Source organism: Arachis stenosperma, chromosome 3 (genome assembly GCF_014773155.1).
Source record: "Arachis stenosperma cultivar V10309 chromosome 3, arast.V10309.gnm1.PFL2, whole genome shotgun sequence".
NCBI classification, from domain to species: domain Eukaryota; kingdom Viridiplantae; phylum Streptophyta; class Magnoliopsida; order Fabales; family Fabaceae; genus Arachis; species Arachis stenosperma.
Window position 1 is genome coordinate 31,786,582 of NC_080379.1, and position 17,690 is coordinate 31,804,271.

Consider the following 17,690-nt stretch of genomic DNA (forward strand, 5'->3'; position numbering starts at 1 on the left):
GCATCCTCAATACTCATATTGAGTTTTTCCTAAAAAAATACAAACCTTAATCATATTATAAATTGTTTGTAATAAAATAAATCTCAAAAAATGCTTGCAAGAACAATATTCGCAAAAGTCATTTGCCTAATGGCATTCCAACTTCTAAAGTTGTTTCATTCAAAATATACTGCCCAATACTCCCACTAGTTTAAATAAAATCTTTGATAGTCGTACTATCTTGTTTTGGGCATCATACATCTTTTCAAGATGTTTAATAATAAATAGTAGGTTATCTTTGAAATTGAAACTTATGGTTGTCAAAACAACTCATGTAAAATAATATTACAAATACTTCAAAAATTCTGACCATTCCAAAACCGATTTTATTGGAGGATATTATTTTAATAGAATTATCATCTCGATGATAATCCTTTCATACATGAGAAAAATTCTCAGATGTTAGCTAATATATTACTTTCAAGTATGCCACACAAAAAATGGGCATATTTAAAAATTTAAAATATGAAAGTAAATTAAGAAATCTATATTTCTGTTAAAATTATTTAGAATCATGAATGAGTACCTTGGTTGTCAAGTTGTTACTCATACCTATTCCAAATAAATATAATTAAATTGTATCACATACAATTATAATCCCAAATAATTATCTGGTTGTTAGACAATTATTTAACTGAATTATATTTTATACCCCTAGGTTGTCTAGGTTCAAGTATAAAATTAATTCTCCTTATACATCATCATATGCATAAATAAATTTTATCTTTGAGTACAAGTCTCCTGGTTGTTTTATCAAATTTAAATATATCTAATAAATAATTAAATTAAAAATACTATTCATATGATACCATGTAATTCAATTTGTCAAACAATACGATAATTGCCTCGGAAGCAGAGAGCAAGCAGAGAGAGAATCGGATGCTGCAGATTTTCAGGTTGCTCCTTGTAAATAAGAGATAAATTTATTTTTGAATTTATATTTATAAAATTAAATCCTTAATACATCAAATCTATATACTGATTATTATCTTAAAAATAAAACTCTTGGTTGTCAGGTTGCTCATTATAATCAAGAACAATAGAAAAACTAATTTCTAAAATTATAATGTTCAAAACACATCAATCAAATCAAATTTGATTTTTCATATACTAACGTTTAGCCTTAAAAAAAAGAAGTTCTATGGTGCTTACAAACATAATCATCATGTGATGCGAACTATATGTGTTGCTGTTGGAATGTGACACATATTTGGGGAGACTGGTCGAAGGTACGGTGTTGATGTAGTAACGATAAGGGAGCCAATCGTGGTTCCATTTTTCGTTTGGCCTAGATGTATTAATTAACATAACTAAAGTGTTTATATTAAGTAGGAATATGGGCGGGTCCAGTTCCTGTGTTACTGGGCCATGGGAGTTTTGGGCTCAAATAGTTGGATTTTTTGTCATTTTGAATTGTAATACTAGTTTAGTGTAGTAGTGTTGCAATAAAAATAATGAAAGTAACTTTCTGATTCAAAAGTCTAAAGCACCTGTGATGTGGACTTATTGAAATCCTAAACCATCCTGTTTGCTAAACATTCTAAACCCCATCGTGTTAACTAATCACCCTAATTAAGTAAGCTCCTCTAAATCATAAACCTCAGTCTAATGCATACTGCATGATTTATTATACACGTATATTACGATATATGCTACTTTATGTGATGCAACTATATGTATCAATAATTTATCAAAAATTTATTATCGTAAAGAAAAACCACAGTGAATCATGACTTAATGCCCTTAACACATTTGCCCTTTTAAATCTTTTTTCTTCATAAACATTATAGAAAGGAATAAATTAAGAATTCATATTAATATTTTTTTTTTAAAAAATACTTGATATTTTTTACAGAACAAAAAAAGAATTTTTTTCTATATTCTTATACCGAAACATGTTTGATGGATAAAAATTTGTTTTATATGAGATATTCAAACCTAAAATAATTTTTACCTTTTCATGAAAAAATAAAAAAACCAAAATTTGTTTGTTGATATTTTTTAATAGATGATATGTACTTTTTGAAGTATTTTTAGATTTTTTAATGTAAATTTTGAAGTAATTGTCTTTTTGATATATATAATTGTAAAATTAAATTACAAATAATCATGTTTTATCTTATTTTCAAATTTTTTTCACAGTCTTAATAGTTAAAAAAGATCATTCCCTTATTGTTATTGTTATATAAAAGAAATACAAAATATTTAAAATTTGATTTCTGGAAAGAACATAGTAAAACATGAAATAAATTTTAGTTAAAAAGATTATAACTTTATTTTGTTTGAATCAACTTAAGTTTTAAATGAGCTAAATTATTATTGTTGAGTTAACATATTTTTTATTATAAATTTATCACATATTCATACATGATATATTTGTACTCTTTATTATTATTATTATTATTATTATTATTATTATTATTATTATTATTATTAATTAATTAATTAATTAATTAAAAGGTACTCTCTATTGACATATTATAGTACATGTTATACATGTTGAATTGTTTATATGTATTTTTTTATTTTTAATATGTTAATATATAATTAATTAATAATGTAATATTACATCTAATAATAATAGTATTAATTTTTTTTGGAAAAAATTGTGGGATCATGACCACCTTAGGTCCTCCTTTAAATCCAGTGTTGATCATAATATGTATTACAATAGAATTAGTCCTAATATAGTATCATTTATTCGGAGGAGTAGTTCTGATAGATTTAGTTGAAATTAGTTATAAATATTAGGTTCTAGTAAAATTTGTTGTTACTTGTTAGAGTTTATGGTTAATAGGCTAGGATTTAATGTGTAGTTATTTAACGAATACACTTCGATGTATGGAGGTTTGGATCTTAGGAATTTGTTGTAATTTCATTGTTAAGAGTTTTTTAAATGCGAAGTTATATGGTGAGTTGAATAGACGATGTTTAGGGTATAGACTGAGCAGTTGAGTTTAGAATCCTAAGTTTTAGTATCTCACCGTTTAATTTTAATCGTGTCCAAAGATAACTTATACACCTTTGTTTAACTAAACTCTTTCATCATGCTAAATTTGGACGAATTTAGGATAACTTATACACCTTTGTTTAACTAAGCTCTTTCATCGTGCTAAATTTGGATGAATTTTTTGGGGTCTAAATCAAGTTTTATCACATTCAGATTAGAATTTAATTCGATAGCCAACTTAATAAAATATGTTGCTGCACTAAAGAGAATCCAGAAAAAATACAGCAAGCAATTTTGTTTTTGATAAATCTGTAATAAATTCAATTTTAATCCATTACTTCTAAATTTTGGTGAGGGTACACTCAAGATCCCTAAACTTTCGAAGAAATAAATTTCAGATTAATAAGACCTCGTTTGGTCAATTAAATGTCAATTGAAAATTCTGTCCTGTTTTTAGTAATTGGTTATGAATTTTTTTTGCGAACAACTCCACTTACAAAAGACATAACTAAGTCTACAAAATAGATATTAAAATAAAATTTGTTTTCACCTAAATTAGATTCACATATTTTCAAAATTCCCTTGGAAAAAAACTCAAAATTCCCAATAAGTAAAAAGTTATAGTGAGTGGAAGTTGATACTGCAAGACTAAAAAATTAAAAAATCTGTAGCAACTACCAAATTTTAAAAATTCACATCTTCCAAATCACTCGGCCAAATTTTTTGAAGTAAAACTAGTAACTTATGTTGACAATATCAGTTTTTACACTTGCGTAGTAAGTGATATGTTATTATTTTCAAAAAAAATTAGGATATCAAGCATTAATTTTTTTGTTTTTCAAATTATTAATGACTAAAAAAATTTGAATGATTAACAAATAACCTCAGTAGTGTTGAGGAGTTGTTTATATTGTAAATAAATTATAATTTTGGAGCCAAACTTTTTGGAATTAAAACAATGAAAATTAACAAGTAATATGTTATTAATAGATTATTCAATACAAAAATTTATAATTTATCGAACCTATTTAATTTACATAAAGGTCACATATTGTTATTGATTCTAAAGATTACAAATAGAAGGATAATATTAGTACCTGTTATTAACAACCTAAAATAAAATAGAAAGCAAAAAGCATCATAATACTATACAATTAGTTTTGGTCATTAGTAGTCATTGAAGCAAGCACATTTTTGGCACTGATGGTTTTCTTTTACGCTTTCGAAACCTCCACTTCTGAGACATTGTGGGCCCAATCCTTGTATAACATGGGTTCACGTGTTTAGAACATGTAGAATATCGTATTTAAGAGGGGACACCGGTTCATCTTCAGGTATTAACATACATTGAGTCAAGGTACATAAGGAGGGAGGTTACATTCTCGTTTCCGAAGAGTAGTTGATTTTGTGAGTTTTGGATCATGACTAGAGGTAGGTATCCGTTTTATGCTATCAGGAAGGGGAAGGATCCTGGTTTATACACGGACTGGGATGACTGCAAAGATAAGGTGCTTGGCGTGAGTAATAGCGAGTACAAGGAATTCAAGGATGAGCAGAAAGCCGTTGAATGGCTGAAGAGAGGCGAAGTCCATGTACCTAGAGAAAGGAACAACGATGGCGAAAGAATGTTGTTGCTGCCGATGGGTGGTCTCCGCATAACCACTGGAGGCGGCAGGCTTCTCAGTCGACAAGAAGAGGGTTCTGGCAGCACTGGCAAGTTCATCCATGTAGGAGCAACCTCCGGTGGGAGCAGTGAAGGTTCTTATTGTATATTCTTTGATGATGGGTTATACTTCATGTCTTTTCGACATTATCACAAGGTATCTTGTGTGTTATTGCGGTGCAGGAATGAAAGAAGACATAGTGGAAAAGGCAAATGGACCGGTGTTCATCGAGGACATGGAGGGGCAGCTATTTAGAGTATGCTTGTTTTGATGTATCGCTCCTCCCAACTTCTACCGCCGTGAGTGCATCATGGACGATGGTGAAAGTGCTATAGGGTTTGTTGTGGTTCTTTCCCACACCAGGTTTTTGATCAAGGTTGCCGCAGAGGGTTCGATTTTCACAGATGAGAGGACAGCGAGGCAAGATGCGTCGTCGAAGATGCTGGGAGAGATAGTCCTAGCAACAAAATTGAAGATAGTTGATTACAATCACCAACGTGTTCAGGCACTAGAGGGTGAGGTTGCTCACTTAAAGCAACATGTTGAAAACTTGCACCAATGGCTAGGGTTGAAGTGATACTTGTGGATGCATTTAGTGTTCATGTAGTTATGTTGTGGTTCTATACAATGATCAATGTGTAGAGTTAATGATGAATTATGAGTTTTTCAAACCTGCAGTGCTTTCATTTGGTGAGTGCTATGAATTATTCATTTAGATAAAAGTAATAGTTTCATCTTATGTACATTATTGGTGCATGGAGTTCCTAATACATAACTATGGAAGGATGGGGAACTGTTTCTCGTTAACTTGGGTCATTCATAACCAGGGTATGAGTTGTTGCATGTGGTGTTAGTCCTTTTTTTTAAATTATATTGATATTATGTAATGTGCAAGGTTGGGAATAGGCCTTGCTTTTGAAATTAATATTTTTTTTCAACTTCAATGTGGTCTGTTCATTATAAAGAGAAGGATGAGTTGTGTGATTTTTTTTTTCTGCAGCGAATATCTTCTGTTCCCAAAAAGAAGATTTTTGAATTACGTCTTCTGACAATACATTGAGACTTGCAATGAAGTAAAGTTCAGTGTGTTGTCACATCAAAGAAAAAGCTTATTTATGTGACTGTTCTGTTACTATGCATTTCTTCTTTATAGTGATTAAGTTCTAGATACGAAAACGTGCTATGTAAGGCTCTGTTAAGGGTGACTAACGAAGACATCAAGGAAAAATGACTAGTGTGTTATATTTAATATTTTGGAATGAATTACCTAAAATTTCTTTTGGAGAATTTTTTTACCTGAATAACAAAGTTTTATTTGGAAATTGAATAAAATGGTAATCCAATTTATGTGTTTAATTTTTCAACAGTCAGTTAATAATTTTAAGTAAATCTTCCGACAATTGCGGGATTCGTGAGTCATGGGGGTTGTACTGTGAAACACAGTGTTAACTGGAGTGAGAGGGTTTCCATCCGTAGACGGGGCTGGATCTTTTACATGGTCCTGTTGGGCCAGACGGGCTTGGACCTTTTACATGGTCCTGTTGGGCCAGAATATGTACCAAAGTTCACCTTCCGTGAGTACAAGTTGATGTGCCTTCCAAGTTAAACTTAGGAGACAAGGTGTTGCATGAGTGACAATTCAATACAAATAACGACGGAGGGGTTAAAAAGGAAGATGAAGACAAGGGTTGTGGGCATCAGAACTTCAACAGACGATCAACTGGTGGAACACTCGGCTGTGGAAAGGTATGCTAAATGCTGTTGTTTCATTCTTTGGAATACTAACAACATATTTTTGGGATTGTTGTGTGATTACGTTAGCAGTGTGCTTGTAGGGATGACATGGAGGAAGGGAGCAAGGTTAGTGAAGGAATAGACGCACGGATTCTGAATCTTCTCGATCGCGTCGAAGAGGTAACGTATCTGTCCAGCACTAGTTTCATCTTTCATGCTTGTTGCACATGGTAATGACAAATGCTTGGCTGGACCAACAACAGCGGCTAAGTCAGAAGGACAAGGTTACTGGAACAATTATCAAAACGCACACAGAGCATATCAAAAAGCTTATAGAGATAGTCGTCGGGAATGGTAAGGTGCTGGAGTCGTTGCTTCGAGCCCAAGGAATGGCCTTGCATGTGGCAGTTGAGGATGGTAACGACAATGTAGCGAAGTTCAGTTGGCGCTCATGTGCTGTTCAGAAGAGAGGACTACCAACAGCAACGAAGTCCAGAGGGAGATCTAAGAAGAAGGACACAAAAGGAGAAGATACTTTGTCTACTAGGGCCAAGGGTAAAAAACATGGTGCGGCAGCTGTGAAGGGAAACAAGTCTAGCATCCCTCCATTGAAGGTAACGTCATTATGGTCTCTACTTAGGATCCCATATCTTTACTCTATTTTCAGTAGCTGTGTGTTGACTTTATTTTTTCTGTTACTAGCAAAAGCTTGACTTTGACGATGACGAGGATGACGACTGCAGAATCGAGATCATGCAACAAGGTCATGGAACGCCATTCACTTACGGGACAAATATGGCCATGTACATGGAAAGTGCCGATATGCCTTTGGTTAGTTTGAAAATTCCTAGATTGTTATGTTGTTATTTTTGCATTTTAGGTTTCATATTCTAATTAAAGTTGACCATGCTTTCAGTGCCTTGATTTGTTGTTCCGGCCTCCACTTGGAATGGAGTTCGTCGGGTCAGAACTTGCCATTGCAGCGTATATATTTGGTAATGGATTATCCAAAAAGTAAGCCTCATACATTATGACTCATTCCTTGTAATGAGAGTTTCAAAACTGAACAAGCATGTTGTATTAGTAGTTATTGTTTTGTCACTGAGTCAAGTGTCGAGCGATAATTGGTGATGCAGGGAGATCCTTATTCCAGATGAACATTGTTGCGGCAGCAGGGGAGTACTTCACTCATTGTTACCTGGTGAAGAAGTGGTGGATGATGTGAGGCTTGTTGAAAGTGTTTGGTGCAAATTGTTGTATATGTTTGTACTTCGGTAACTTCATTTAGCATTTGGATTTGACATGTTTTGTGTTTCAATTTTGCATGTAAGGTTCTGAACCTGGTTGCCTCAATGATGACGAGTAGCTACCTCAACGAAATTGGCAAGCGGTGGTGGCTTCCTACTACGTTTGCGATAAGCCAATGATAGAGTTATCCATGTTGCACACATTAAGTATACGTGGCTGGTTTCTATTTAATTTCTATTTTGGCATCCCATGACAGCAATTTGCCTTGAACCCCACTAATCATTGCCCAGAGACGTTGGCATTCATCAGGATCAAATACATGAAGAAGACTAATGAGCTTGTAAAAGTTAGCATCTCGTAGCTGCCATAACTTGGTTGTCCCGTTATAAACTTAGGCCACTGTGCCCAACTGATTTAATTTTGTGGTTGTTGTCGTAACAGATCTACGTGCCTCTAAACAAGGACAGGCATTGGTACCTGGTGGTCATCGATCTATTGAACGAGGAACTGGTATATCTAGACTCAGCAAAGGCTGAGTCAGTTACCGAGTGAAAGGCCCAGCTTGACCAAATCAGATATGTGGTGAGTAGTATACGTCTTAAGTAATTTTTCCCCTTTCATGTGTACCTCATTTGGTCTATTTCATGCGTGTGAAAAAAACTCCCTGACATCTCATCTTATGTGGTAGGCATTCTTCTTGGAGAACATGTTTCGTGACGAAAATTTGTTTGAGAACAAGGAAACCATAGCCCGACCCGCTCCTCGCATGTTTGACTATTATTTTGCTGAACCAGAAACTGGGTAGCAAGATCCTTATTCGTGAGTCATGTTACCCTTTAAGTCAAATAAAAATGGGTATATGTGCCACATCACATGACTATGAATTAGTTACTTTATACTTTTATCAACCTTTGTTATTGCACCTATTTTGATTGTAGGAAGGACTGTGGCATTTGGGTAGCACAGTGGATGATGCAAGGATATGTATGGTGCGACTATAACTTGCAGGTGCTATTCATTTTCTCAAATTTTTTGTTAGCGTGATTTTGACGAGATAATATACACTTGTTGAATGTGTTGGTTAAACCTACGGGTCAAAGAGTACATGCCTTTTTGTCTTCATCCATGCATGCGTGGTAACAGGTGGTCAATAATGTAACAAGGATGCGTTTAGCCGTGGATCTTGTGATGGGTAGGCATAATGCCAAAAGAAATGAAGTGACTCGCATGGCCGAAGAGGATTGGGACCGAAAGATGAGGCGGTCAGCTAAGAAGGATTCAAAGATGTTTGCAGATCCACCTAGTCCCAGCGTGTCGGTTTGAGTCGAGCTGTTTCCCACCATAGCATGGTCACTGGAATTACCTCTTTTGGAAGGGCATACTAACAACTTCTTAAGTCCTATGCATACGAGACATCCTTTTTAAAGTCTACCCTTCAGTCTCAATCACGAAATAGCTCCACGCAATTGGCAATTATTTTGAGTGAATGTATTTTTTGGGTTTCACGGACTCGTGCAGCTGCCAATTATTTTGTGTGAATTGTATTTTGTTTCCTTGGACACATTAGTGACCAGCTGATTACGTTGCTACGTAATTAGTATCACTCCATGCTATGTATTGTTTTGTTCCATGATCACATATGATGTACTAATTAGTTCATTCTCAATGCCTCATATCCAAATCTTTTTAGCCACCTCAGAGTTATCAACTTCTATTGGTACATCCAAAAAGCATGAGCCAAAAAATAAAAAGCCAATTCTAGCTTAGTTATACTTGTTGGGTACTATGGGTTACCATGATAGTATGCTTCATGGAGTACAAAATCTGTAATAGTATCACAGTTAAACATGTTGGTTTTAATTTGTCGGTGAACATAACGGCATAACGGTGAAGGGAACATAACAACACTCCATTGGTGAGTGGGAATAAACTCCCGTTTCTAATTACAATCCAGCAACATAAGATTGATATTGCAATCGTACATGTAAAATGATAAAACCACACATTATCCATCATTGCTCGCCTTCTGCAGGCCGCTTAACATAATTAAAAACTAGAAACAAAGTAAAGTTGGTAGTAAACTTTTCACTGCTCTTTGCAATTTACAATCATATATCCCTCTTATTGGGACATCCTTCTTCATAGGAAACATTATCGCCAAATCATACAACACAATGCCATTACATATGGGAGAAAAGACTAACAGATTTTAATACTTTTGGCTTCAACCATAGACGTCAGTATATCCTGTTCAGCCTGAGTACCATCCTGATCAGCTGCATATTCACAATCACAAAGTCACGTTTATATTGGCTATAGAAAAGCACATATTTTTACACTATGTTTGGTTTAGGAGAAAATTGGAGGAAAGAAAAATGATGGAAGGAAAATGAGTGGAAAATTTCATTTTTCTTTGTTTGGATGCCAATGAAAATGGAAAGGAAAGAAAATTTTGGTATGGGTTCCACCATAAAAATTTTTCATCCATTACAAGCAAGAAAACAAGAACGAAAATGTTATCTTTGATGTATTTACAATATTACCCCTAATTTTACTATTATTAATAATTATCAATAAAAATTTAGTTTTAATAGCTTTAATACATTATTATAATAGAGATTCACATTTAAATATTATATATGTATTCGATAAATAATTTATAAAATTATAATATTTTATAATATTTATAAAATGCAATAAAACATAAATAAATAAAAATATTTATACTTTATTTTATTATAAGGTTTTTAATGTAATTTTCTACCATTATAATTTTCTTTCTTCTCACTTCTTTTTTTATCCAGACAAAAGAAAATTGTATCTCTATTTTCTTTCCATCCATTTTCTCTTCATCCAAACAACACACAAATAACTTCACTTTTCTTTCTATTTTCTCTCCTCTCATTTTCTTTTCTTCTATTTTCTTTCTTACATCCAAACAAAGTCTTAATGTCTCCAAGTACACATGCAACAGTACCACACGTAATTCCAAACAGAATATAACTACCATGACAGTATAACCACGAGAAAAAATCACATGCAACAATTTGGCACTAGTCTTACCGCCTCATCATTATCATTGCACTGTATATCAGCCGCTGAAGTTTGTGTTGGCACATAATTATTTGCTCCAACACCCAGCATATCCATGTTATGAACCCCGACATGGCAAGCCTTGTCTTCATTTATGCATTGAGCAGCCTCATCATTGTAATTAGCCCTAACTACGGCGTCGTCACTGAACTAGAATGATCGGAAATCATAACAACGATTTTCAGAACATATCTATAACGGATTCATGCATAGATTAGTCATATAATAACAAGCTACTTTCCCATATTGTTCACAACACTTTTAATAAGTCCGCATTTTCTCAAAACACAAATTAGTATGACTGCAACACAGCCCACAATAAAAGCAGAGGGATACCCAACACAAATCACAAACTACTACTCAAGTAAGAATGTTAAATTAGACATAAATTCACTAACCTCTTCGATGTGGTTGAACATTTTAATCTCCTCCAATGCATCTGAGTCAAAACCAGCTGTGCATCCATCTTCCATTTCCATACCACGACTAATTTTCTTTCCTGGACAACGTCTCTTCGTGTAACCAGGATTCCTACATTCGGTACACCATCTTTTGCACCCCTGACAGTTCCGGGCTTTTGGAGCTCCCTTTGTCTGCACAGCCACCGGGTCACGAATCACTCTGTCACCCTTGGTAGAAAACACATTGTCCTCAGTTGCAGCGTAACCCTTTAGGTGGACACAAAGATTGTTATTCCTTTCATTGCCTTTCGAAATAGATCATACTTCTGTGACCCCAAAAAGAACAGCCAATGGCAAGCCGAACGAAGCGCACCATGACGTAATAAGCAGGCCCAGTCAGCACCGACATCTATTTTCTCTTCATAAGCTACAAGTGCCTTGGCATTTTTAGTCCATCGCTTGAGAACTAATCCATCCGAAATGTTAGGAAGGTGCTCATGCTTCATGACGAAAAATATGTGCTTGCAAGGGTAGCCATGTTTGTTCCAAAAGTTGCAGCCATATTTCATTCTTCCCATATTCTTATCGTATAAAACTATGATCTCTCTTCCGGGTTGCCCATACTCGTCGATGGTGTAAATCTTCGTAGTCAAAAACCTTTGTAATCTAACCAGATTGACTGATGCAACACCTACAATCTCATTTCGAACATCCCCGAATATTGCACGTGTATATACACTCGCAGCGCAACGCTCTAATGACTCCAAGCTTGTCGTCATCACTGGAACGCTGTCAATTGATCTAAATTGCGCCAATAACTCGTTGTTTTGATAGTCACGGACCATCAGTTCCAAATTTTGAACAAGTTCAAGCATCCTATGCTTCGACTGAAGGAAGTTCTTGGCAATGCTATTTATACCTTCACACCTTGACGTCGTTCTTATACCAACACAAAATTTATCCCTCAGATACACATTCGCCCACATCTCCTTCTTGCCGAATACCTAATTTGCCCAGAGGCTATCTTGCAAATTAAACTCCTCAACAGCCTGGCTCTATTCCATCAAGAATTCGTTAATTGCAATGACTGCATAAAGCCACCGATTAAATCACACGTGCAAGCCTGCATATTTTACATTTGACGATACATTCTTCTCAAAGTGCCACCCACGCAACCGATGGGTTGCTCTAGGGGATACCACTCTCACAGCTTCCCACATTGCTTCATCACCGTCGGTTACAACCACAGATGGCATCTTTTGGCACATTGCCTCCAACAAGCCCTTCAATAGCCAAGTATATGACCCTATCGTCTCATCCAACACTAGCCCAAAGCCGAAGATTGTGGTCTGCTTGTGATTGTTTGATCCTTAGAAAATAACCAGTGGTATGTTGTACCTATTTTTTTGTAAGTCGAGTCGAAAGCCAGAACATCTCCAAAATATGATAGTCCAACCTACTTCCCCCATCAGCCCAAAACATATTTGCAAGCATTCTATCCTCGGTCAAATTATACCGTGCCATCAGCATAGGATCAGCCTCTGCCTTTCCTTCTAGGTAGGCTATCGTAGATTCAGCATCTTCGTCAACAATTTGCTCGCGCCTTTGCTTGTCAATATAATTGTACGCGGCCTTCTTTAGAAATCCTACCAATGAATACCCACCCGCCAATCTTGCCATATATCGCATTGTTTTTGCCGTCGATATCCCACACTCATGGAATCCATCAATTTGAGCTTTCGCCCCTTCAGTCAATGACCTATACTTTGGGATTAGGTGCACCATTACCTGGGGAGTCAATTCATGGCTGTGGCTGTTATTGATCTTCCTTACACGCCATACAGAAGCACTCTTTTCTAGGTGAATAGACAACTTTGCCTTGCAATTTGTTCTCGTATCAGGTTTATGTACTCGCCTCCTATCTACTCTATTATAGTGCTTGGGATCTCTCAATCCCTCCTTATTACAAAAAAACCTCCTCCTCCTAACATTTCCATCATCGTCCCTTTGTGAGTCCCCTTTTCGAACACCGAACCCATGATACCTACCAAAATATTTGTAGAACTCATACGCATCATCATCAGTTCTAAAGGTCTTTTGCATAATATCTTCAACAGTTAAACCCTCAACATCTCCAAAATCCAAACACATTTGACTCTTCGTTTCGCTTCCAATAGTATCATTCAAAGTATCCTCTGCCACCGCCTCATCACAGCGCCCGTTTTCTTCATTATTTTTCCCCTCACCACCATTGTTATGCACCGCATCCATCTACATTTCAGAAAATTAGAATCTTGAGAATCCATCAAGTTTTATAAATTTTTTATATTATCTTATCATTTTAATTGAGATATTTACATATATGTTATTAATTCATTTTATAATAAAATAAATATTTACTGACTAAAATAAAAATAACATAAAGTTAGCAAAATATATTTTCATATCAAAAGAAAAAATAATATATGAAAAAAAATCAAAATATACTTTATTAAATTATATTATTTATAACTTTTTTGGTAGTCAGAATATTCTTTTATTTAATACTATTTAAGCTATAAATTTTAATTATTTATGACTTTATTGTTAGTTATAATTAGTTTTTTTTGTTCTATTTTTATTTTTTTTAATGGATCAATGATTCATATTATAATAAATTTATAATAACAAATTAATATACAAGAATTACACTTACAAATTTTAACAGAACCAAATAGAAAATAAATACAAACGCAAAAATAAAAATTTTACTAAAAAATTAAAATTATAAATTTGAAATATATGAGTAGTAAAGAGAGTACCAACAGGAAATAAAGGGTAGAATTGATTATAAAAAAGTAAATTTAAACCTAACGTGAATTTTCAAACGCAGAAGCAGCAATTTATAACTCCTTCCAAAGGCACATTTACTTTGGGGCATCCAAACACAACGAGAATGCGTTCAATGCACTCAAACATGCTTCTCTTCTTTCTAACGCTAAACCAAACACAGCCATAGCCAAATTTCTAAAATGCCAAAAGCACATGCAAAGTAATCACAAATCACAACAACAATGGCTAACAATTTCAAACAATTTCAAATAATTTCAATAACACGCTAAAAAATTAACAAACATAGTACCCAATGCAAACCCCATTCCCATACACAACATCAACACCACATTCCCTCGTGTACATCAACAATAACTACATCAATGAATGTAATAATAGCTTACCACAAAAACGTTTTAATTAGACCAAATAATCAGTTTATTGGTATTCAGAACAAGAGGACAATACCATCAGTGGTGACCAGAAGAATAACCAAAACAGTCAATGACGAATAAATTCAATTTCAGAAGCTCAGCCTTTGTTAATATGTTCCAGAACAAGAAGACAATACCATCACTCATAATCGGAACAAAAATTCTCGACACTAATATAAATTTTAGACGCTCAACTTTAGCGATTTATTTTCCGAAAATTTGATTATTTTCCAGAATAAAAAGGCAATACCATCACTAGTAATTAGAACAACAATCGAAGCAATAATCAGAAGAGTAATTTTAATATTAAAAACTCAGCTCTAATTAACTTGTTCCCAGAACAAAAGTACAATACCATCTCCTGTAACTAGAACAATAACCAAAATAAAATCAGAACATCAATCTGAATTTCAGAACCTCAAACTTAATTAATTTTTTCCTGGAACAAAGTTACAATACCATGAATTGTAACCAGAACAATAATCAAAACAACAATCGTAACAATTATCAAAATAGCAATTCGGAGTTTCAAAAATCACCGTTAATTTTTTCCTAAGCAAAAACAAAAATATTAGTTTATCTAAGCTTCTGAATAGAGGAAGGAGCAGTTGAGCAGGGGTGGTGGCAGCTAGCACAGTTAACCTCCGCGGTGGGGACTGGATGAATGATAATGCAGAGAAGAAGAAGAACAGGGACACCAGTACGGAAACAAAGAACCAGATACGTGTGCTGTAGCAATAAATTTGAGGGAGAGCCACAGTAAATGGGAAACTGGCGACGGTCACTATCGAGCAGGGGACGGACGACAACGACCTGGCCACGCACACAATCGCCAGACGACGACCGACCTTGACCTGGAAACCCTTGCGTCGGGGGAATGGAAGGGCCTTCGGCCACTTGGAAACAGGAGGATTGGCAACCAACCACGACAACCAAGCCGGCAACGGTCAGACCAAGGGCGACGCGCTGAGGCTAGGGTTGTATTTTGGGGAGAAATAACGCTGAGACTGAGGAAACACAAATGAGGTTTGAGGGGAGGGCAAGGGTTTCCTCTTACTGATGACCAGAATTTGAATATTCTTCTTTTAACCAAAACGCAAAAAAACAACGCCGTTTCATCACAGGTGCTTTGGACCTTTGAACCAAAAAGTTACTTTCATTATTTTTGTGGGAACACTACTAGACTAAGCTAGTATTACAATTCAAAATGACAAAAAATTCAACTACTTGATCCCAAAGCCCCCATGGCCCAATAACACAGGAACTGGACCAGCCCATATTACTACTTAATATAAACACTTCAGTTATGTTAATTAATACATTTAGGCCAAACGAAAAACAGAACCACGATGAGCTCCCTTACTATTACCGCATCAATACAGTGCATTTAACTAGTCTCCACAAACACGTGTCACATCCACACAGCGACACATATGATCCGCATGACATGATGATTATATTGGTAAGCACCGTAGAACTTTCCTAAAAAAATTATCAAATCAAATTTGACCTTTATATATACACTTATATATATAAGGAAAAAAAAGATATTTTGCATCTTATTCCTTTTATTGTGATCAAAATCACAATAAAATTTAATATACAAATAAAATCAAACAAAATATTTGATTATAAATATAACTTTTGTATTAAAAGAATGATAATTTAATCACAATTAAATAATTAAAATAAATTAACTATTAATTTATTAGAAAACCATCTCAATGGAAATAAATACTTCACATGCTTAAAAAAAATTTGAATCAATCCTATTAATTCACAAACTTTACGAAAATAGGAATAAAAATTTAAACACAAAAAAAGCAAAGGCTCTGATACCTCTGAAGGATTACTGTGTGTTCATAACACGCAGCGGAAGAAAAGAAAGTAATCCTAAAGATCTATTTTTTGCTTAAATTTTATTCTAATAATTTAATATATAGTAGATCATATCTAAATACCTAAGTACGCTAGTAAAAATCTTTTTCTCTTTCGATAGTACAAATGCACTATGTGTATCCATATCGAGACCAACATTTGCTGTCAACTCTTTGACCAATGGATATCTGATCTAAATTGAGAACCTCTTTGCAACCTTTTGCACACCATAAAATTCTTCTCCAAGAATTAGGCTCACATACATTTATGTGTGTAGAGGTAAAGGAATAAAACTCTTATTATTCTCTCTATGTTTCTTCTACTCTTGGCATACACATATATATAGTATGAGATTTGTTAATGATTTTAAATTTGAATCTCAATTCAAATTTGAATCATATCTTAAAATTCTAAATCTGAATCCTTTAAATTTATGAATCATATCATAACTCAATTTGAAACAAAATTAGCTAGGATCTCATCCAAATTTAGAAATAAAATAACTAATTATTCTCAAATCTCATTTAATATTCTCAATTATCATATTATTATTATATTTTTTGTGCTAACAAAGAATATAATAATATTCTATTTTGAATTAATATAATTATTTATTTGATCAAATCAAAATAATAATTAAATAATTTTACAACAAAGATTAGAACACTCATTAGTGTGTGACCCCATAGGTTTAATACTAAGCGGGTAGTAAATTAGTCATACTAAATTTACTAATCAAGGTTGGCGTCTAGCAATACTCCTCAACGACCCGATAGTTTGAAGTAATCTATTTTTACTAAGAACCTCAGAAGAACAAAGTATAATTCCTTCCAACTTTTCAGCTCTTGGTTAACCTTTAGAGTATGGTTTAATTGTCAAACTCTAACTTGTTACCATTATTATAATAAACTGTGAATGACCTAAAAAAATCATTTCTTCGTTCATTCAATTCCCTTGGCCAATGTTTTATTCATCTAAGTCATTATAATTATTGAGCTCAAACTCTTTACCGAGAGTTGACGGATTCCTTATTGACTAATCATTAATTCTACAAGTATTTAAATCATACCCAATATCCATTCAACTAGCATCCTAGGGTATTAGATGTTTAGAATCAAAGTATAATAAATACATTGTTAATTACTATGACAATCGTAGGTAAAAAAAACTCTATTACTATGTTCATCTTGAGAATACCTTATTGACAAATATATGGTAATTATAACCTGATGAGCGGATAATTTATACGCTTTTTGGCATAATTTTTAGTATGTTTTTAGTATGTTTTAGTTAGTTTTTATTATATTTTTATTAGTTTTTAATTAAAATTCAATTTTCTGGACCTTACTATGAGTTTGTGTGTTTTTTTGTGATTTCAGGTATTTTCTGGCTGAAATTGAGGGACCTAAGCAAAAATCTGATTCAGAGGCTGAAAAGG

The 17,690-nt window shown here is 34.0% G+C and overlaps 1 protein-coding gene across 1 annotated transcript; it reads left to right on the forward strand.

The window, feature by feature from the left end:
* Positions 1-4,410: 4,410 nt before the first annotated feature.
* Positions 4,411-4,924, forward strand: LOC130965833 (uncharacterized). Its single transcript, XM_057890597.1, has 2 exons — positions 4,411-4,747; positions 4,836-4,924. Exons 1-2 carry the CDS (start codon positions 4,411-4,413, stop codon positions 4,922-4,924), a joined length of 426 nt encoding a protein of 141 aa, XP_057746580.1.
* The last annotated feature ends 12,766 nt before the right edge of the window (positions 4,925-17,690 follow it).

What these genes read in the sequence shown, in the direction of transcription:
- LOC130965833 (XM_057890597.1), top strand. Translation starts at nt 4,411, where the DNA reads ATGACTAGAGGTAGGTATCCGTTTTATGCTATCAGGAAGGGGAAGGAT. An exon ending in CTCCGGTGGGAGCAGTGAAG is followed by an intron (nt 4,748 to 4,835) that starts GTTCTTATTGTA and finishes ATTGCGGTGCAG; the next exon opens with GAATGAAAGAAGACATAGTG.